The 21408-nt window shown below is 38.4% G+C and overlaps 1 protein-coding gene across 8 annotated transcripts in view; it reads right to left on the bottom strand.

Annotated features, from left to right (window-relative positions):
• Grm7 (glutamate metabotropic receptor 7) overlaps positions 1-21408 on the bottom strand; it is a 797981-nt gene that overhangs the window by 244438 nt on the left and 532135 nt on the right. For all 8 annotated transcript variants that reach the window (XR_012436366.1, XR_012436367.1, XM_074044288.1 and 5 more), the window contains 2 exons: positions 18441-18641; positions 11567-11706 (listed from right to left, as the gene is read on the bottom strand). Coding sequence is in view for 6 of the 8 variants with exons in the window: in XM_074044288.1 (XP_073900389.1) it covers positions 11567-11706; positions 18441-18641 (341 nt within the window). In the remaining 2 variants the exon portion in view is untranslated. The remainder of the gene's footprint in view (positions 1-11566; positions 11707-18440; positions 18642-21408) is intronic.

The following is a 21408-nucleotide window of genomic DNA, read 5'->3' as shown; positions in this document are numbered from 1 at the left end:
CAAAGAGGTTTGTGAGTACACAGGTGTGGGTAGTAAAACAAGGGAGGTGGTATTGGGAAAAGGCAGGAGGGGGGAGGAAGGCTCACCCTCATCCTGCAGAAAAGTCCAGCAAAGGGCATGGTCTGTTTGTATTTCAGAAAAGGCGTCAACAATAATAATCATGTCTTAACAAACACCATACCAGACACTGTCCTAAATGCCTCCTGTGTAATGAGTTGTGGCAACAATATATAGGGACAGGTAGCATTCTTAGTCCCATTTTACAGATAGATAAAGTGAGGTGCTGGGAGGTAGAGCCAGTAGGTGGTGAATCTCAGGATTCATATTGAGGTAGCTTGCCTCCACAGTCTAAGTTGTTAACATTGCCCTATCACCTCTTCCCAAATGAGTGTTAGCACATACTCATAAATGTTGCTCTACTAACACCTTTCCATCTTCCAGAAAGGAAAACTAAGGCAGAGGAAGCAGATTTGACTGAGAATGGTCACATGGAAGAATAAGCAGTATTTTCTGTCTTACAATGATCTTCACCCACCATTGTATCTCCAGATATTTTAAAAACAAATTTAAATACAGAGCAGACCAGTAAAAGAAGGCATTCCACAGGATTCCCTAAATCTTGAACACTCTATTATAAAAATGCTCACAAGCCAGATATGTCTAATAAGATGCTTGACAGTGAAATGTACAAGGCGCCACAAAAATCTTCAATAGTTTTGCTACAATACTGTCACGTAATGCCTGTAAAGCACATCATTAGTCTTCTGTTCAAATCTCCTTTCATTACACACAGTCACCTCAAGTGGCAATGACACTCATTTGTGTAACAATAACAGTGATGAGAAAGAGAAGGAGCTACTGGTCCCACCCATTCTCGCCACACTCCTGACACTGTAATCTGGCACTGCTGATTGAATCCTGTAAACTGGCATTTATGGCCAAGGTGATCTATATTGTTAATGGAAAAAATTAACTATCAGGAGATATGCACACAAATCATGTAACTGACTATTTACCAACTTCAGTGCTAGCTTCTTATTGAAGCATAAATGATTTTAGGGCAATTTCAAAAAAGGCACTTACCTTTCCAGTGCATATCCATCAATGTGTTAAATCTTTGCTTTCAGAATGTGATTGCCAATGGCAGGCATCATGTTCCCTGCTAAGATAAAGGCCTCATGTCCTATCCAGTCATTGTAAGGTTCCCTTACTGTATCACCACACAATAAATCAAGAACACATCTGTTATTTATAGGAAATTTAGACTTCTTTGTATTTTCTCACCACATCCTTTTTGTCTTGCTTGTTCTGAGCTTGTTACTTCTTTCTCACTGTCATCTTTGGGAAACCTGTTAAGTAGAGCAACTGGAAATATCCCCCACATATGAAGAGCTGAGTGTTTATTGAGGAAGCTGTAAGGAAAATGTACCTATTGGCTAGAGAGCTCTGGAGTTACCATCAAGAAACCAGACAAAATGGTGCTGCTGGAAGACTCCAGAGTCCTCCCCCTCCTCACCCCAGGTCTTTTCATCTTATTTTGCAGCAGGACAGAAATATCTCATTGGGTTCCACAATCAGGATGATGGGAGCATGTAAGATTTCCCATCAAAACTCACTGATATCACTTTCATTCTCAACAATGGGAAATTAGCTGTACAGCTGTGAAAAGATTTGTTTCCAGGAGTGGGAAAGAAACTGATGAATGTGCACAATGGGAGCTGAGGGGTGGGGGAAGGTTTTGCTCACTTAGATGCTTGGTTTTTTGGGAGTTGGGGCAGGGAGGTTTGCTTCTCTTAACTGTATATTTTTTGGAAAAGCTATTTGTAGCTATATAAAATGCTAGAAAGCAAGGTGACCTGAGCAAAACATCCCCTGGAATAATAGTGACAACCTGAGAGGATGGGGGTGGAGGCTTCCAGGGAGAACAACCAGACAAATGAACTCATTCAGAATAAAGCCCACACTTAGGACATGGACCCTGTAATTTAAACAGAAGAAGTTTTGGCTGTACCAATTATGGAACTGGCTTGATTAAACAGCAGCAGTAGATCAGGTTGATATGTAACTCAGGGGTTCTAAAAATGAAGGAATGTTGGAAAAGGCAGGTAAGTTTGGCTTTTTATCATGGCCTGTGACATATAAGAAAAAATTATCACTGAATATTGCCAGAAGTGATGCCACCAACATCTCCTCACTAGGTATCAGAGGTCTCTATTGAGGCTGAGCCTATAAAGCTAGTACATCAAAGAATAAAGGATTCTATCTTGGTCCACCTTCTCAATAGCACTAACCTAAAACCACCCAACAGAATCAAGGAAGCTGAAAAATTTCTGCACTAGCTAGCATGAACTCACTATTCCAAGATGTTTTGCCAGTAAGACAAAGTAATAAATAGTTTTACAGTTTGTTTTAGGAACTTCCCAACTATCCATCTATTTGAATAATAAATGACCTCATTCTTAGGAAAATAAGTTGCCATAAGGGTAAGAAGCCTCTTGTTAGGACAACCAATTACTTAAGTTGGCAAAGCTCTCTAACCAAAAGACTGTTTAAAGATTTATTTCAAAATCCTTTTTGTTATGCTCATCAAGACAAAAGTAAAATGTCACATAGTCTGCCCAATTCTGATAAAGCCTCCCCCTTTGAGTGAAGTTTCTTAATCTAGATCCCCCCAAATCTTCATGATAACTGCTTTTGACTTCCTTCTCCAGAAACATTGGTAAAACTCTGTTCAAGGAGGTATCTCTCCCTTTTTGCATTAAGCAATAGATGTGACTTTGCTTTATCAACATGCTGCCTTGTAGCTTTTCCAGCAAGTTGACCATTAGCACTCTAAATCCAAAACTAGTCACTACTATATTCTGCTGCTCCATTGCCTTTCACAAACCAGAGAATGCTACAGTTTATGACTAGACAGGCTACATGGATTTACAGGTGATACAGAGTTACATAGGGTATGGAAAGTTACCATAGTTCATATTGTAATTTTATGTTCAGCTTTTTGAAGAATTTTCCATCTGTCTGCTTTCTCCATCATTCTGCTTTTTCATTCGAAGAGATCTAATGCAATGAAGGAAATTATTCTGGAATTTGGGGGCTAAAACTCGAATCAGAGGTGTTAATTGGAGAAAAAAGGAATTGGGAAACATTAGTTAGCACGGTCAAAATATATTCCACTACCAAAGGAAGAAAATAGTGTGGTGGTCAGTTCCTATCACTGAAAAAATACCCAAGAGAAGTCAACATAGATGAGGAAAAATTTATGGCTCATGGTTTTAGTTTCTTGTTGGCCCAGTTGCTTTGTATGAGGTGGAGCATCATCACAGCCTGAGTATGTAATGGAGAGGTTGCTTACCTCATGGCAGACAGAAAACAAGAAAGAGAGAAACAGAGAGAAACAAAAATATGCTCTTGAAGGGAACCCCCCCAATGATGTATCTCTCCCAATTAGGCCCCACTTCCTAAAGTTTTTACCACCTCCCATAGTCCATTAAGCTACAAATTCATAAATCTGGTTAATACATTTGTGAGGTCAAGGTCCTCATGATCCAATCATCTGTCAAAGAAGGCTTCACCTCTGAACATTGATGTACTGGAGATCAAGACATCAACATATAAGCTTTTGAGGGACAATTAAGATAAACAGTATAACAAATGGGTTCATGTAAGGGGAAGTAATGGACAGAGCTAAGTGAAAAGGGTCACTCTCTTCTGCAGTTTGACCAGGCCACTGACTACACAGTCTCCACTGGGAGCTCTAGGCAGTTTCTTGTAGATTGGGTTATTGCTTGCAAAGAGCCTGAGAAAAAGGAGTCAACAGAACTCTCTCCTGGAGCTCACCTAAGTCTCCTGTGGTTTGGCATCATTTGATGTTCTTATTAATTCTCATCCCTGTATTCATGCCCCAGAGGGATTCTATCTGCCTCATTTAATTCAGGGGTCTTCTGGGACTTTCCAGAAATGGGAGTAGAACATTTATCCATCAAACAGATTAGCTCAATGAACTGCCAAAGAGTTTATATAAAACTTCATAAAAGTCTCATCTATGTACACAACTGTATCAAATCTCTATTTGAGAATGATGGGGTAGTGGAGATGTAGCTCAGCAGTAGAGAACCTGCCTAGCATGCATGAGGCCCTAGATTCAATTTCCAGCTCTACACAAGACAAAAAAAGAATAGAAATTTAGTATGTCATAGACTTCCCAGAAAAACAAAGTTATTAAATATAGTCAAAGGATGGTGAGAGGCAAAATGATCCATTTAATTTCTGGAAAATGCCAATATGTCATACAGAAAGTTTGTGGATGGAATGGGCTATAGATCTTTAAATAAAGAGATTAGCCAATATTATCTGAGAATATCCAATTCAATCCTGTGGGCCTTTCAGAGTAGCAGAGGAAAACAGCAAAGTTAGTGAAAGAAATGTGCTGAGAGTAAAAGAGGCTGAGAGACTGGAGGCTCAGAGGAACCTGACCCACCACGCTGGCTTTGGGGTTGAAGGATGGGAGTTCACAAACCAACATAGCAGCTGCCTCTTGTATCTCAGATCCTCCATCCCATAACTATAAGAAACTGAATTCTTGCACCAAGTTGAATGAGCAGAACACAAATTACTGGAGCGTTAAGAAATGAACACATATCTGGTGACATCTTGATTTTAGCCCAGTAAGACCAATGTGGGACTTTTTTTTTTTTTTTTTGCAGTCCTGTAGTTTGAACTCAGGGCCTCATGCTTGCTAGGTAGGTGCTCTCCAGCTGGAGCCATGCCTTCACCCCTTTCTGTGTTGTTTATTTTGGAGACAGGACCTTGTTTTTTGCCTAGGCTGGCCTGGACCTCAATCCTCCTATTTTAAGCTTCCTGTAGCTGGATGACAGGTGTGCACCACCATGCCAACCTATTAGTTGAGATGGGATCTTCAGAACGTTTTGCTTGGGCTGGCCTCAAACCATGATCCTCCCAATAACAGCCTCCCAAGTACCTGGGATTACAGTCATAAGCAACCAACACCCAACTCCATATTTAACTTCTGACCTACAAAACTGTGATATAGTGAATTTGTGTTAATACAGATGACTAAGCATGTGGTAATGTTTTTAGTACATAGGAAACAAATATAAGAAATGTGACCACAAATCTTACATGCATTCTTTTTTCAGGGAGGTGATCACAATTCATTCTCAAAGTGCATTTCTGAGATAGTTATTTTGCTTGACTTGACTTTATATTATTTCACTGTATTTAAAATACATAAGCAGATATTGTTCAGGACTTGCTATAGTTTGGCCCATGTGTTAAAGCTTGGTCCCAGCTTGTGGCTCTATTGAGAGGTGGCAGAACTTTTAAAAGGTGGGAACTCCTGAGAGATTTTAGGCCAATGGGGACATGACTTGGTAGAGGATATTAGGACCCCAGATCCTTTTTTTCCCCCTTTCTCTCTCTGTTTGCCTCCCAGCCATCATAAGGTGAGTAACCCATTCCACCATTGTGGTAAGCCAGATGCTCTGCCTCACTCTAGGCCCCAAAGCTACCAGAACTATGGGTGATGGACTAAAAATTCCGAAATTGCGACCCAAGTAAAACTTTCCATTTTGTAAGCTGATTATCTCAGCTATTTTTCTACAGTAATTGAAAGATTACTAGCACAGGGATGTTAAATGATTTCCTTAAGCAACTAGTAGCAAAGGCAGGACTCAAAATAGGGCCTTTTGATAGTCCCACTTAGTAAGACTACTTCCCAGTTGTTTGAAATGTGATTACCACATTTCACTGCTAACATGATCAGGTTATTCCAAAATTTTTGGCTTCCCCAGGCAGGGGGGGAAATGTTAGGCAGATGGTACATAAACTCATTTCATAATTCTGGATTGGTAATAACTGGTAGGAATCCCTGTTAGAATAGTTGAGTTCTCCAGATCATCCATCTTATTTCTTTTCTGATATATATTTTGCCTGAATTTAAAATGCAAATAGTAATGGAATTCAACAACTTCCCCACAGAACATAGAGTATATTAATATATATGAAGTGATTTGCTCGAATGTCTACAATGCAAACATGAGTTTAGGAGTCAGGCTTTTCTAATGTACATGTTTGTGGAACCATATTGATAATTATAAATACAATTAATCTCTCAGATACTTGTAGAGTGAACACAGCTATACACCACTGATCATTTGAAGAGATGCTTATAAAACAGGGGGAAGCCTCTGTTTCTTTCATTTCCAATAGAATATGTTGAAAATGCATGAATGTGTACAAATACATGTTCCCAAATAAAACATTGGCTCTCTTAAGTCATCCCACCCTTGCAGGCTGCATTTATTGACCCTTTATGGAAAGTATTATTACATACTTATGGGTCATTAACTCTATTGATATATTACTGTTGATTTGTAGAAACCAATTTCCTGTGACTATAAAAAAAAGTCAAGCACATGCTCAAACCAAGTTAGTGGAATCAAATTAGAATCTACTCTAAGTCTAGTTTAGGTGAATGAAATAGACTGCCTTTGAGAGTCAGGAGGACTATGTTTAAGTGAGTAACTTAGCTGGGTATCAGGCACTAGGGAGGGGTAGGGCCTGTGGTAAGTATAGAGCTCACACATTATCTAAAGTGAGAAGTTGCTACTTTGATCTAGTTAGCTTTTGCTGCATGGGAGTAAGAGGATGTTATTGCTACATTTGATTTTTCCAAGAGAAGAGAAGCAAAAATAATTTCATGTAGAAATTCCTGATTTTCAATGTAATGGAAGTCTTTAACTGTCTAAACATATCTGCTACTTTCAGTTTGAGACTTTTTCTTCTTGGGTTGGCTGACAAATAGAAAAGCAGTAGGTAGAATTTTGGATTTGTAAATGTCCTATATAAAAGTTCAGATTCAGAGATGCTGACAAATGGAAGTAACTCTCGTCACTGGCATCAGGTTAAATTCCATCTTTTCAGAGAGACCTTCCTTGTCCATGTTCAAAGAGCCAGTAACTGTGCAGAGCCATGCTTAGAGACCAGGTCTATCTGACCCTCATTCCTTTCCTGTTTTGACTTTTCCTCTAAGGTAGCATTAAGCGGTAGAGAGGAAGGTAGCAGATGCAACCAGCTGTAATTGTGTGATTATTACTTTACTTTAACGAAAGCAAAAGTACCCAACAACTCCTCCACTTGATCCCCGAAGAGCAGCAATTCTACTTCATGCTCTTAAATAGCCACTGATAAGTTTCTAAAAATAAAAATCAATTGGAACAAAACTAAGACCAATTATTTTCTCCCTTTTCCTCCTTTACTTTTGACCTGACTTACCATTCAAAAGCCAAAATGGCCTACTTTACAATTTGATGAAACTTACAGACTGCTTAAAGAAGACCTGAGGAAGCTTTTTGGTAAATCAAATTCATAAATGATTTAACTGAGCCATACAGAATCGTTGACTGCGGTCAAATTATGGCTGCATCTTTGCATCCATCCACCCAACATGCACTGGAAATGCCAAGTCAAAAATGACACACCCTCTGCCATTAAATAATTTATATCATTCAGCTGTTTGTTCATCTATTCTTCCATTGAATATTTAACAAGTTATTTCCATATTCTAATCCTTACGTTAAATGCTGAGGTATAAAGAAAAATAATCCATCTAGCATAATAAATTAATGTTTTGAGCACTTACAAATCAAGTGATAAAGTAGGATGAGAAATTATTATTGTTGTTACTGTTGTGACTAATAATTGTTGAAAGTCTATTATGCACCAGGTACTGTTTTAAATACACCATACATATTTAATTCAAACAATAACTATATGAAACAGGTACAATTGTAATCCTGGTTACAGCTAGAAATGAGATTCAGAAACATTTAATCAGCTCATCTTCAAAGGCCTAATTACACACAGTAAAGCTATAAATTATAAGAAAAGAGCTATTAATTATGATAGACAACAAGGTGATTTCATAAAAGAAGCCTTCAACTTGAAGCTGAAGAAATACTTGATTTTGACAACGTACATATCTTTCTTTTTGCCAGCATTCCTATGATTATGGCTAGTTCTCCATATCTCTGTCATTATATTTTGAATCATGAATATGACTAGACTTTTAAAACACTTTTACTGTTGTAATTATGAAACAATAGAGTGATTAGTAGTTTTACAGGCAGGTATAAGTAAGTATTGATTTGGGGCTGTACAATTTTATTAAACACTGATTTGGGCAATCAACTGTTCTTATGTCTTTCAATGTCTGTGACAGTCAAAATTTCAACCAGTGTGGAAGATTCAATATTTAACAAAATGACAACTTTTGAAATTAATTTTTAATCATCATAGTTTAGTAAAATATAAAATTCTGGGCATAATAATACAAAAGTCAATTTTATATTTTCAGTTTGATTACTATGTTGGTTGAGACTGTAGTGTCTTATGTAAATTATTTTATTTTATTGATAAATAAAGAGTTCAGAGAACATTAGAGATGACTCTCAGTAAATAGTTTCCCAGGGTTCAGATAATATGACCTAGCTTCTCTTTCCAAGGTTTGACTTCTCTTCACTGGAACTTTTATATTGTGGCCTCAAAACAACTCCCTGTGGTTCCAATCATGTACTCACTTCCAAGAAGAGTGTGTCGCTGTCCCAGATGGGTCAGTAGCCATCCAGTGGTTCATACCAATTGCACAGACTTGTCTGAGTACCTGTTCTCATCAGCATGGCCACACTGATTGCTTTAGACTGTATCATTTGCCATCCCTGCATTTGGGGACCATCTAGGGCAAAGCATGGGATAAAACAGGAAACTTGGATACTTTGTTCTCAGAGGGAGGAAGCTGCCCTTTAAGAATAGCCCCTTTATTTAAAAAATAACTTTAATTAACATTTTGCTACTTTAGAGGGCTTTAGTTATTGGGATGATTAATATCTGGGGCATATCTGAATTTTCTACTAACTCCAGATGAATTTATGATGATGTCTCACACACATAACATTGACAGTTTATAATATGTATGTTGGTATTTTAAAAGCATCTGCATTCCATTTCTTTTTATTCTGATATGTTCCCCTACCATAATTTTTAAACAGTGCTGCATTATTCATTCTAAAGCATCTTTTTGGTAGTTTTCCCTAAGCCAATGGAGATCCCTTACTGTAGTCTATGAATTCAAAATGCAAGGACATTCCCCTAGCATCTCCATAGGCCATTAAATTACCCAACACATCTCTGATGAGCAAGGCACGTTTGTTGACTTGTCCCTTCTTCCCCTCAGGAAAAATGTATCATGTAATTGCTTGATAGTAGAATAGCAACCTCAGAAGTTAAGTCCTGGTTATTTCTTAAGGAGTTACAAGTGGTCGAGTACACGCTATTGCTAGTTCTAATTCCCTTCTGCAGAAGTTTTTTGTTTATGCAGAAATATCCTGGCACCAGGCCATGCAGTCATCTCTCAGGTCACAGAGTTTTTAGGGCTCAGAGCTCCAATGCTGGCTGTAAGGATACGTGAGAGACATTCAAACCAGTGGTACACTGCTAGGCACCCTCATCCTAGAAGAACACATCCAGAAAAGCAGAGAGGTTTTGTGTACAGCACTGGGATTCTGAGAACCTAAAACTTTCTTGGCTCAGAAACTCATTTGCAATTACTGACCTAAGAGAAAGCTCTCCTGAAAATTTCATTTGCTAGAGAAGATGTAACTGGGAATTGAAAAAGTACCCCTGAGTCTCTGGAAATGAGGAGAAGTGCATTTGTTACTTGAAATGCTTTGCTTTGTTCCGCTGATGAGAAGAAAACAAACCTACAAGGCAATGTTTGCCCGAATTCTACTCTCACAGGTTTTTAAACTGAATATAATTATAGCAAAAGGAACAACATTGGTAAAAAGAGAAAGGTACAGCACAGGATACCAACCATCAGCCAGGATACCTGAGCCATGACTCTGAGTCTGCAGGTGAGGGCTGAGGTGTCCTGTAGGTACTGTACTTACCTTCTCTTCCTTCTATCTCCATCCAACATGACTCAAACTCAGTTTACCAAGGCTCACAGGCTAACCTCTTTTAACATTGGTGCCAAAGCTTAAGATGGAAAAAACTAATGCATCCTTGGTTTTATATCTGACTTTGCACATACAATGACCTTGACCCTGTACTTTTTAGTCATCACTGATCCTTCAGTGATACCAGATAAAGCACACTGTGGGTATGGCAGCCAGCCAGGCTATACTGCTTTCATTCTGCTCTTTAAAAAATTCTTTTTGAGACAGAGTCTCACTATTGTGGCCCATGCTGGCCTCCAGTCTATGATCCTCCTGCCTCAGTCTCCTGAGGATTGGGATTGCACCAATATATCCAAAATTGTGCTTTTGATCACTACACCTTGGATTTACCTTTAGAGTTTTATATTTGTTTTGCTTTTATTTTCTCTTTTGGCATACAAGTTTAGTGTGTCTTGGATTCAGGACAGTTTTAGCTTCTTCTTTTGCCTTTGGCTCTTAGTATTCATCTCAGGGTAGCTGGCACTTGCTATTTGGCTTCATCCATTCTTAGATAGCAGACCACAGACCTTTGGACTCAGTCTTGGGGTCAGTTAGTTGGATGGTGGAACTCAGGAGAGGGAGAACTGAACCATGAGCAAAGCCAGGCCAGGGTGATATGCAAATGAGAGAACTGGCCTGTGGAGGTTTCACTACTTCCTGTAGAAGCAATCTTCTCTCTCTAGAAATCGCAAAACGCACGGCCCACTTCTTGCCCGAAGATGTTAATTGATTTTGTTTTGCACTATTGAAGAGCCTTGCTCTCAGTAATTCCCAGAGTGTCTGCTACAGAATAGACTGATCAAGGCTAATGACATAATTGCCAGCTTTGGAAGAAATGTAGGAAGAATTTTGTGGGATAGTTACTATAGTGGTTAGCTTTATGTATCAACTTAACTGGACCAAAAAGTGCTCAGCTATTTAGCCAAATATTATTGTGGATCTACCTATGAGAGTGTTTCTAGATGAGATTTACATTTGAATCAGAGGACTGGGTAAAGCAGATTACCTTCCCTTAATATGGATGGGTCTCATGCAATCCATTCAAGTCCTAGATAGGACAAAAAAGACTGAATAAGAGCAAATAAGAGAGAATTCTCTCTCTGCCCAACATCAACTGATGGATGATGACAAAATGTTCTGCAGTGAAGTGGTTGTTCACTCAAGGTCACATTTTACACAAAGAGAGGTTATTGAAATGACTAATGCTATAATTATCCAAAATGGAAGGAAGGAAAGAAGGAGAAACAGGAGAAAAAGAAGTCTGATTAACAAGGGATCTTACAAAAGTGTTTTAGCTGGTAACTTGTTTGTTAAGCAATATGAGCCTTATATTAAATGTGATAACGGGCATAGATTATTAATATAATGCACAAAACTCAATCACATATTCTATCATCATCATCACTGCTATATCATTATTAACCAGGTGTGCTTAAGAAGTTACATGCTTACTTGTGTATTCCCACAAATGAGAAACAGTAATCTAATGGAGCAGATTAAAAGTCACTTCACTCATTGAACAAGGAAGAAGAGGAACAAGCAGAACTCACATTAAGTTGAAGTTCATCTGTCCACTGCCCAATCAAGCGATAACCAGGGTTGGTGGTGTTTGTTGTCTGGTACTGAAAGATGTCGTAACGCCCAGGTGCATCCCCATTCTTGTTGAACATTACTGGAGTGCCAGCACTACCTAAATAAGACAAGAAAAGGACAAGTTTTAGAGTTAAGCAAGATTCTTTCCATCTCTTATGCTGTGGCTATCTGGAGACCTGTGAAGTGACAAGGTAGTTAGTCACCAGGACAAAACACCTGACATAAACAACTTCAGAGGAAGGACTTATTTTGGCTCACAGTTTCAGAGGTTTTAGTCTATGGTAGGATAGTTCCATATTTCTGGGTTTGTGCTAAGGCTGAACATCACAGTAGAAAGGTATGGGAGAGAAAGGAGAGGAGGAGGAGAGAGAGAGACAGAGAGAGAGAGAGAGAGACAGAGAGAAAGATTACACTAGTAGGCTTTTCTTTTTTATTCCATCCTGGCCCCCAACCTTGGGATGGTGCCAACTACATTCAGGGTGGGTCTTCCCCACTTAGTTATTCCTCACTGGAAACATCTCACAGTCACACCCCAAAGTGTTCTTTCCTAATCTTCTAGGTACCTCTCACTCTAATCAGTTGATAATCAAGATTAGCCATCATAGGAGAGACCCCATTGCTTAAAAGATTCCCCCAAAATGGTCCCTGCAATGCACAGGCAGGTCATTACTGAATCCGTGAACACTGGTCATAGAAGACAGCCTTTCTCGTCCTTCGAAAAGTTCTATTTCTCAGTATTTCTTAAAATTGTATTTCAAAAATGTTCCCCTTCTGAGGAACAAAAACGATTATTTTTCAGAGATGACATTAAATTTTAATATAATACTGCTGATGAGGATGACTATGATTGTGATGATGGTTTTATTATTTTAGTTCCTGTCTAACACTAAATTTGTGTTTAGTAAGGAACAGTTTCAAAAATAAATTAATTTTCAGAAAGGGTATGTAATTAAAAATAACCAAGCAAATATGTAAAAAGTTGTTAAATATGTATTTATCTACTGATTGCATTTAAAATATTTTTGCTGATTATTTCTAATTTACTTTATATTGTAACCAGTGTAAAATGCTTAGCAGTGTGTCTGGAAGATGCTCAGTTAACATGATTTTTTTCTCAACCATCCCCTTCCCTCTAAAGGGTCTTCCTAAAATGTCTGTCTTAAGGTACAACCATTTGGGCAGAATTAGAGATTAAAGTGAATTTAAAAGACTAGTGCATTTATGGAGTATGTGTATATATAAGTATATATATATGTGTGTGTACATATATATATATTTAAAAGTGTGTGTGTATGTGTGTGTATGTGTCTGTGTGTGTGTAGATTAGATGGGTAAAAGACCCTTAACATAGAACAACTGGCAAAACATATACAAAGAACATCAATTTTGGTTAGATTCAGTAACAGTTACAAAGGAACAACAAAACAGTAACTGAGTGTTCCTTCTTCTACCATTCCTTGGAGATAAATACCACTGGCCTCATGGTATGTGACTGACACCTGTCTATAGGTTAATACTTGGTCAATATCCCTTCCCTCAAATAGTGCTCTATTTCCTGCCCTTTTCAAGTAAACTTATAGATCATTTACCAGCTGGAACAGAATCACTAAGAACAATTCGTTCTATTTTTTTTTGGCAAAGAAATTGAATAAATTGAATGAATCTTAAACAATGAACAAAAAAACACTTTTGATAATTGATCATTACAAATTTAAGACACTAACAGTGGCAGAGATTCTGTGAAATTCTAGACAAGAATATCTACTAATGACATGGATGAAAGAAAATATAAAGTATGGGCTAAGGTTTGCTGTTAGGTTTGTGAGTTAGACTTGGTAAACAGGTGTGGTATAGTAAGGGACTCAGACTGAAATGTTGCAAAGGTTAAGTTTATTATTTCCAGATACCAGAGATAATTGGGCAACAGGCCTCACAGCAGAGCCAATGGGAAGCAGGGCTGGGGAGCATCTGGGACATAAGTGACCAACCAGTGAGTAAAGAGCAAGAGAGAGGAGGGACCTGTGAGCCAAAGCCTAGGATGTGATGCTGAGAGCGGCCCCACACAAATGATTAGTCACCTCAAGAAGGAAGTTAAAGTAAGGATCCAGATCAACTGGCCCCATGAGCTTGGGTAGATCATCATGGCAGCAGGAACATGTGGCAGAGAAGAGATGTTCACTTCCTGATAGAAAGGAAGCAGAGCAAGAGACAGCAAGGGACCAGGGACCGGATACCCTCAAGAGTCCACTACTAGTGACCTACTACTTCCAGCTATGCCCCACTTCACAAAGTTTCAGAACCTCCCAAAATAGCAATAGCACCTGGGAACCAAGAGCTTAACACATGAGCCTGTGGGAGATATTTCAGACTCCAACCATGACAGTAAAGGAAGGTGGATAATGAGCTTGATTTTAAACAGGTATCCAACAGATCACGTATGACTAGTACCTGGGAAAGGGAGCCCCAAACACTGATGCATTCATTGGCCTGGCAAAACAAAAATGATACACAAAGCAAACAGACAAACAAAGAAGAACAGCCCAATTGGGTCATAAGAGGGACATGAAGTTCAACTTCATGCTAAACATGACATTTCAGGAAGTAAGGGCTCAATGTTAGAGACAGGACAGAACAATGGCTAAGCAATAGTGTACCATCTTATAGTACCTGTTTGCAGGACTTTTAGACACTACTAAATATTAAAAAGGAGCAAAGAACAGAGCTTATAATAGGCTGAAAAATGGTCTAACCATGTCTCTTAATCCCCAGAACTTGTGTGACCCATCTACGGATCAAGGGTCTTTCCTGGTGTCATTAAGTTAATGATATGATATGGGTAGGCCAATGTAGTCACAACAGTCCACACAAGAGGAATGCAGGAGGAGCCAGAGGGGCAAGGAGGGAATGTGATGATGAAATCAAGAAGTTGGAGGGATAGGAGGTCTGGTATGAGCTAAGGTGGCTTCCAAGAGCCAGAAAGGCAGGAAAATGGATTCTCCCTCAGAGTCCCCAGAAAGAACCAAACCTGTCTTTATCTTAACAAGAGCACATGATACCTGTGTTGGATTTACAGACTACAGAACTGTAAGTTAATGCATTTGTGTTGTTTAAGCCATTAAGCATGTGGGGAATATTTTTGGTAGTAGAAAACTAATATGGAGCTGGGGAACACAAATTTCTTAGTTTTACAGTTGAAGAAACATACTGAGGTCCAGAGAGAAGTCATTTGTCACCATCATTCACGTAATGAAAGTAGAATAATGCTTAGCAACTGGTTAGAATTCTCTAGAATGGGCTTGAATTCCAGGTTTACAAGTTACCCAATCACATTCTACCACCTGTCAACTTAAAATACCTTTCTCATAGGGTTAGAGTGAGGATTAAATGTAATAAAATATATAATGTATGCAGCTCTGTGTCTTTTGTATGATAAAGGCTCAATAGATGGTGATGACTTTTAGTAGTTTTTATTTTATCAATGTTTTATTTATTGATATTTCAAGACCAGAAAGAAAACATGCCTTCAATTAGCCAGTCTCATGTCTTTTCCAACTGGTTTCTAGTTAAAATTTGTCAATTGCTAGAAAGACTTTGTATTTTCCAAATAGCAGGCAAGAATCCACTTTAGGCCTATCAATAGAGTCAATGGCTGAATCTGCATGTGGCCAAAATCACCAATTCAATTTGTTTCTTCTGTGTGTTACTGAGCCACTGTCCTCATGAACTAAAAAAGCACCACTTCATCACAACAAAGAGGTCTTCACAGTATTTGGACAAAAGAAACAAACAACAAAAGTAACATTTATAACAACATAAAGTTTTTAACACTCGCTTTCTGCTTTTGACAAATCTTCCAAATCTGTAAGGAAAAGAAAGGAAATCTGGGCTTCACGTGTTCTTAGCAAGAAATATGAATTCTGTCACTGTGCAGTGAGACATTAATATTCAGTTGCTCACCTTTCTTTGCTTTCACATTGGATACTAGGATCCATGTTGTACTCAGCTATAAATTCTATGACTTCTATTCATTAAATAATATGACTTGAGATTTCATAGTCTTTGAGAGGAGAGAAAAAGAGTATTGGAAGCTTGGGGCTCCAAAGATCTCATGTACACCAGCTAAATATTCATCAGAATGGGACCCATCACCTAATCTTGCTCCCTACCTTACAGTCTTTGTGAGAGAAATGATTCTTGTCATGCCCTTTCCATTCTCATTAAAGTTCATGTTAAAAAAAAAATTAAGGCAGAAGAGCTGAATACTCTATCTAAGTGATGGCTTGTAATCCCAATATTGTGTGGCTTTGACCTTCTGGATAGATTCTATGGTGCAACCAGCTTATTATTTCCCATTCCCGCCGCCCCCCTCCACCCCCGAGAACTCCTTTTAAACAGCATTTCTGAACTTCTCAAAAGGGAAGAAGAAGCATTGTGTTCAATGAACTTTATCTTTAAAAAAAATCAAAGGAATAGAGAGAACAGAAAAAAGGATTTAAAGGGGAGGTGGGCATCCACAGAGATTTCCATAAGGTGTTGGGGCCAGAGTGCAGGTGTACCAAGGCAAGAGAGAGGGGGCTACTTGAGTAGGTGGGCAGCAGAGAGTAGAGGACAGGGATGTAGTGCACTTGCAGTCCCTCTGCTGGGTGAGTGGAAATTCCATGCTTCTGAACAGAGAAGAGTTAGGGATTTCTAAATAACAACTGAGTGCTAGACATACTTATTTCTTCTGAGGTACCATTGCTCCTGGTCCTCTCAGGTGGTAGACCTAGGTGGTGTAGATGCATACACACAAATAACCACACGTACATTTATTTCTATATTTACCTGTTTTCATGTACATGAATTCATGCTGATATCTTTGATTCTAATACAATATACAGTGCTCCTTGTAGCTTTTCCTCACCTCTCATTAGCAATTCCTTTCTCTGACAATGAGAAACCAGACTCATCATTCACAATATATTTAATTATTTTCTCATATGTAGATTAGTATCTAAACTGTGAAAAACATCCACAAATTTCACTAGCTACTGTACAATATCTATAAATAGTTACTTGTGCCTCCAGCCCTATATAGTCAGATACTATTTCCTCAAATTTCTTCTTTTTTATTTTTTGGTGGTACTGGGGCTTGAACTCAAGGACTCCACCTCCAGCCACTCTAACAGCCTTTTTTTGTGAAGGGTTTCTCAAGATAGGGTCTTATGAACTATTTGCCCAGGCTGTCCTCGAACCGTGATCCTCCTGATCTCTGCCTCCTAAGCAGCTAGGATTACAAGCTTGAGCCACCAGTGCCTGACTTTCCTCACATTTCTTGCATTCACATTTTCTTCTTCATCCCTTACAGTGTGGTTAAGTTAATCATTTGTATTATAGTTGGACATTTTTGTTACCAATTTTATTGAGTTTTGTGTTACTTGTATTTTCAGGCTTATTTAAATGATGTGCTTAGTTTTTGCTGTGTGAAATATTAAGGTGTGGTAAGAGTCAAGACTGTGGAAGCTAGGAAGCTAGACCTCTGAGTTAAATATAATATATATTATATATAATCATATATATATTATATATAATCACATATATATAATATATAATCAGATATACATTATATATAATATAATTATATGCTTATGATTATATATTATATATATATAGTGGGAGAGAGAACAAAGTTGTATTAGTGAGTCTGTCTGAGGAAACTAGGAGGTGTAAGACATAAAAAAATGTTAAAGAATGAAAAATACTGAAACGACCCATCTAACCATGAATATAATGTAATGCCTTGTACTGTAAGTTGTTAAGAGGTAGAGGGGCATGGTGACGAACAGTGAGTGAATAACAGGGGGAGTGGGTTAATTTGGTTAAAGCAGAATATACACAGGCCTAAGTACCAAGGTGAAACCCCCTTGGGCTATCAGTATACACTTTCAAAAAAATGAAAGGGAGGAGGGATAAATAGGTCTTTTCTATGGATGGGTACCAGTGGGAGGTGGGTGGGCACAAGGAAAGGGGGAATGAGGGAGAATATGGTGGATATATTTTGTATCCAAATATGAAAATAGGAGAATGAAATCTGTTAAAATTGTTCTAAGAAGGAGGAGAGAAGGGAAGAGGGAGAATGATGGAGGGGGTAAATCTAAGATATACTGTAAATACATATGTAAATATCACAAGTATCCCCCTTTCAACTATGATATGCTAATAAAATTTTTAAAGAATATATTAAAAGGTATTATTCAAGAATTGGTATTTCCTCTTATACCTTTTATATTATTTACCCATTTTTCTCCACCTATCTCTATTCACCTCTTTCAGGTAACCTATTAATATATAGTAATGTTACACTTTAAAAAATGAGCTCATAACCTGAGTTATGAGCTGATTAACTTTGATACCTAGAGCAGCTGTCCCTTCCCCTTCCTCTTCTCTCCTCCCTCCCTCACGTACATTCCCCATGGAAGAGCTTAGCTTTGTGCAAGAACATCTCTAGTTCAACAAAAATAAAACGAACTTCAGCTCCTAAACATGCATTCATTCACCTTCATTTCCTCATTTATTCTAGCATTGTTCAATCATTTCAGATTACATAATTGATATTATGAAATTTAATTGTAATTCATTATAATTATATAATTTAGCAGGTTTTAACCATACTGAAGAGCCAATAATAGAACCAGAGGCTGGAGGATCATGAGTTTGAGGCCATACTAGGCTAGATATTGAGACTCTGCCTCAAAAGAAAGATGAGTCAGTAACAATGCAACTATTTAAGTTATGAAACACAGAAAGCCAACCACTGGGGGTTCCCCAAAGCAAGGGTGCTTGGAGACTCACCATTGAAGTTCACGTTGCGGATATACTTCAACAGCTTCTTGCCCCCAGCTTGTTCCATCTCTGGGCAGACACCTCGGTGGTCAGCACACAGGTCCTTGTTCATGTGATGAAGAGCGTGTGCCATTGCATAGACTGCATCGATCACGAACTGAACTTTCCCCTCCTGCTCATAGTTGGAATCTTTCCCAATTCTCTCCTGCCCTGCACATTGAAACAAGACACACATGCACAGATTGGTGTTGAGTAGAAGGTCTAAATTTGCATCACTTTCAATGACGCATAAAAAAAAACCCCAAAGCTTTGAGAAGTATTGTAAGATCAGCCACATAGACAGATGTGGCTACCATCTTGGGTTGTTTAACAGTTTTCAGTATTTTACATTGGACCACATCATGCTAACCATTCTTATTTATTAGATATGCTTTAGAAACAGTACTTCAATTACCACCATGACAGCTTTTGAATAAGCCAGCGTGCTATAAAAAACATAGTGGTCCCACAGAACCAGGGGATTCTGGGTTCAGATGCTGAGTTGCCACATTCAAATGTTCAAAGTGTACATGTTTTAGAAAGGCCAATAGGAAAATGACAGGAAGCACACTGTATCACATCTGCACTTGTTACCTTGTAAGTACATCCTCTACCTACTGTGTTGCTTGTCTCCATTGTTGATGTTACTGGAGACTCAGTTGCTCAGGTGAGAAACCCTGGGGTCATTTCCTATTCTTTCTTCCTCTCACCCTCCACTCTCACATATATAGTTTTAATGACTAGCAAGGCCCTATCAATTCTATCTCTGAAACACTGAGGGTTTTGAACACCCCACTAATGCACTATTAATCACTTCCTCTCCTTTACCAGAATGCAGCATCAGATATCTCCTTTCAGCCAGTCCTTCCTCTGTGCAAGCCACAAAGCTAATCACCTGTCCCCATACTCAGAGCCCCTCAATGGCTCTCCACTGCCTACAAAATAAGATCCAGATCTCTTTCCCTGACAACGATCGGCAGTCATCATTTGGTCCCCATCTGCTTTGCGATGATAACCACTTACACTAAGTGCTCACACTCTTTTGAAAAACATTACATAGTTTTATTTTTTAAATTTTCACCCACTTTTTGTGACTTAGGTATTTATTCCCATTCTGCTCATGGGGAAGCTGAGCCTTATTGAGGGTAAATCACCTTCCCAGGTCATTTACAGGTAGAGCAATGATGACAGCTCAGGTTTTCAGACCCCAGTGCCACATTGTTCTCAGTGCATTGACCATACCTCATCCTTTCCCTATCTTTTTTTTTTCTTCCAAACATGGATGACTATTGTTTCTACTCACCTGTCTTTGTCTTTGCTTGTGCGCTTTGTTTTGCTTTGCTAGGATGTCGTTCTCCATCATGACTCAATACAATCCCAAAGGTTCCTACGCTTAGCCCCTCAGTCATAGAGTTTCATAATATATTTTGAACTTCTAGTATAATGTGAATGATACTATCAGTAGGTGTCCCAGATGACTTTTTTCTCTTATTTCCCCTATCTCTCCCACATTGAACATAAGATCACACATACAGTAGATACCACACAACCCTTGAATCTAATTACACGCTTGTTAAGTACATGATACCTTTGGGTTCTCTTTGGGCTTCTTGCCCCTCTTGAAGAATAACTGGCCACAGATTGATTTTACTTCCCTGGATACATGTCTCAAATTGTTTACTAGGGTACATTTGAGTAGTAAAGAAACTGTAGGAATTCCACAACCTCAAACCCTGCCCCTGTATATTTACAAAGGGCTCTTCACACCCACTGTATTGAAAACAATTTTTAGGCTTCTTTAACGAAAGACTTTTTTTTTTTTTAGAACATTTAATATTTTACTACAAAGTATAATCTCCATGGAAGAAATAAAACATTTACCAAATTTGCGTATATTTGTATGTTTCCTTTCGAGAATGCACATTAGGCACAGGGTGTTCCACTGAGTTGCCAGTCACACTTCGGCTCACTGCTTGTCATTGGGGCTAGGGATTTCCAGTGTATGGAGAGGAAGAGCAGATTTTTTATAAGATAAAATTTATTGTGAACTCAGGGTTACTTTCAAATCAAATTTGAGGCTGTAGAGTTTTTGCTTAATCTTAACTCTCACCTTCTTTCTCCTTAAATGAAAATGCTAGGGTTTTTTTGGAGACAGGGTCTCACTATGTAGCCCAGACTGGCCTTGAGCATGAGATCCTGCCTCAGCCTTCTGAGTGCTGGATTACAGATGTGCCCTACCACATCCAGCAAAATGCTGGTTTTTAGTGACAATGTCATGATTATTCATTTGTTTTATCCCTTAATACACAAATAATATTATCAGAATACCAGCCACATGCAACAAATAATCTAAAAGGCTAGTGTAGTGAAAAGTCTGCTTGTGCACTCTTTAGAAATCTTTGCATATTTTGGGGACAGATTCTGTGATGTGGAATTATTTTGTTAAAGGGAAAATTCATCTGAATTTTTGTCCTATATTGGTAAACTCCCATGCTAACTGGGTTGTACCATTTAGCTGTCCTAGCTGCAATTGATAAGAATGTTTATTTCCCCACAACCTCACCAACAGAGTACACCCTTGACTTTGCATCAATCAGATTTGTGAGAAATTCCTCCACCTTGCACTTTTATTTGCATTTTTCTTATGTGGGAAATTGAACATCTTTGCAAGAGGAAAGATGCTGCCTGTGTCTTTTTCTGCAAATTGTCCATAATCCAGTCAACTTCTATAAAAAAAATTCACTTCCTTCTTTCTTTATTTAAAAAGATCTAGTGCTGGTGGAGTGGTTCAAGTGGCAGTGTGCCTAGCAAGCGTGAGGCCAAGTTCGAACTCTAGTGCCATGAAAAGAAAAAAAAAGTCTATTCATTAGGTTAATTCATTGAAATTAAACTGCAAATATTTTTCCCAGTTTGCCATTTTTCTTCACTTTCTTTAAGC

This window comes from Castor canadensis, chromosome 10 (genome assembly GCF_047511655.1).
Source record: "Castor canadensis chromosome 10, mCasCan1.hap1v2, whole genome shotgun sequence".
Taxonomy (NCBI): domain Eukaryota; kingdom Metazoa; phylum Chordata; class Mammalia; order Rodentia; family Castoridae; genus Castor; species Castor canadensis.
The sequence above is the reverse complement of the archived record's forward strand: the minus strand, read 5'-3'. Positions and strand labels throughout refer to the sequence as shown.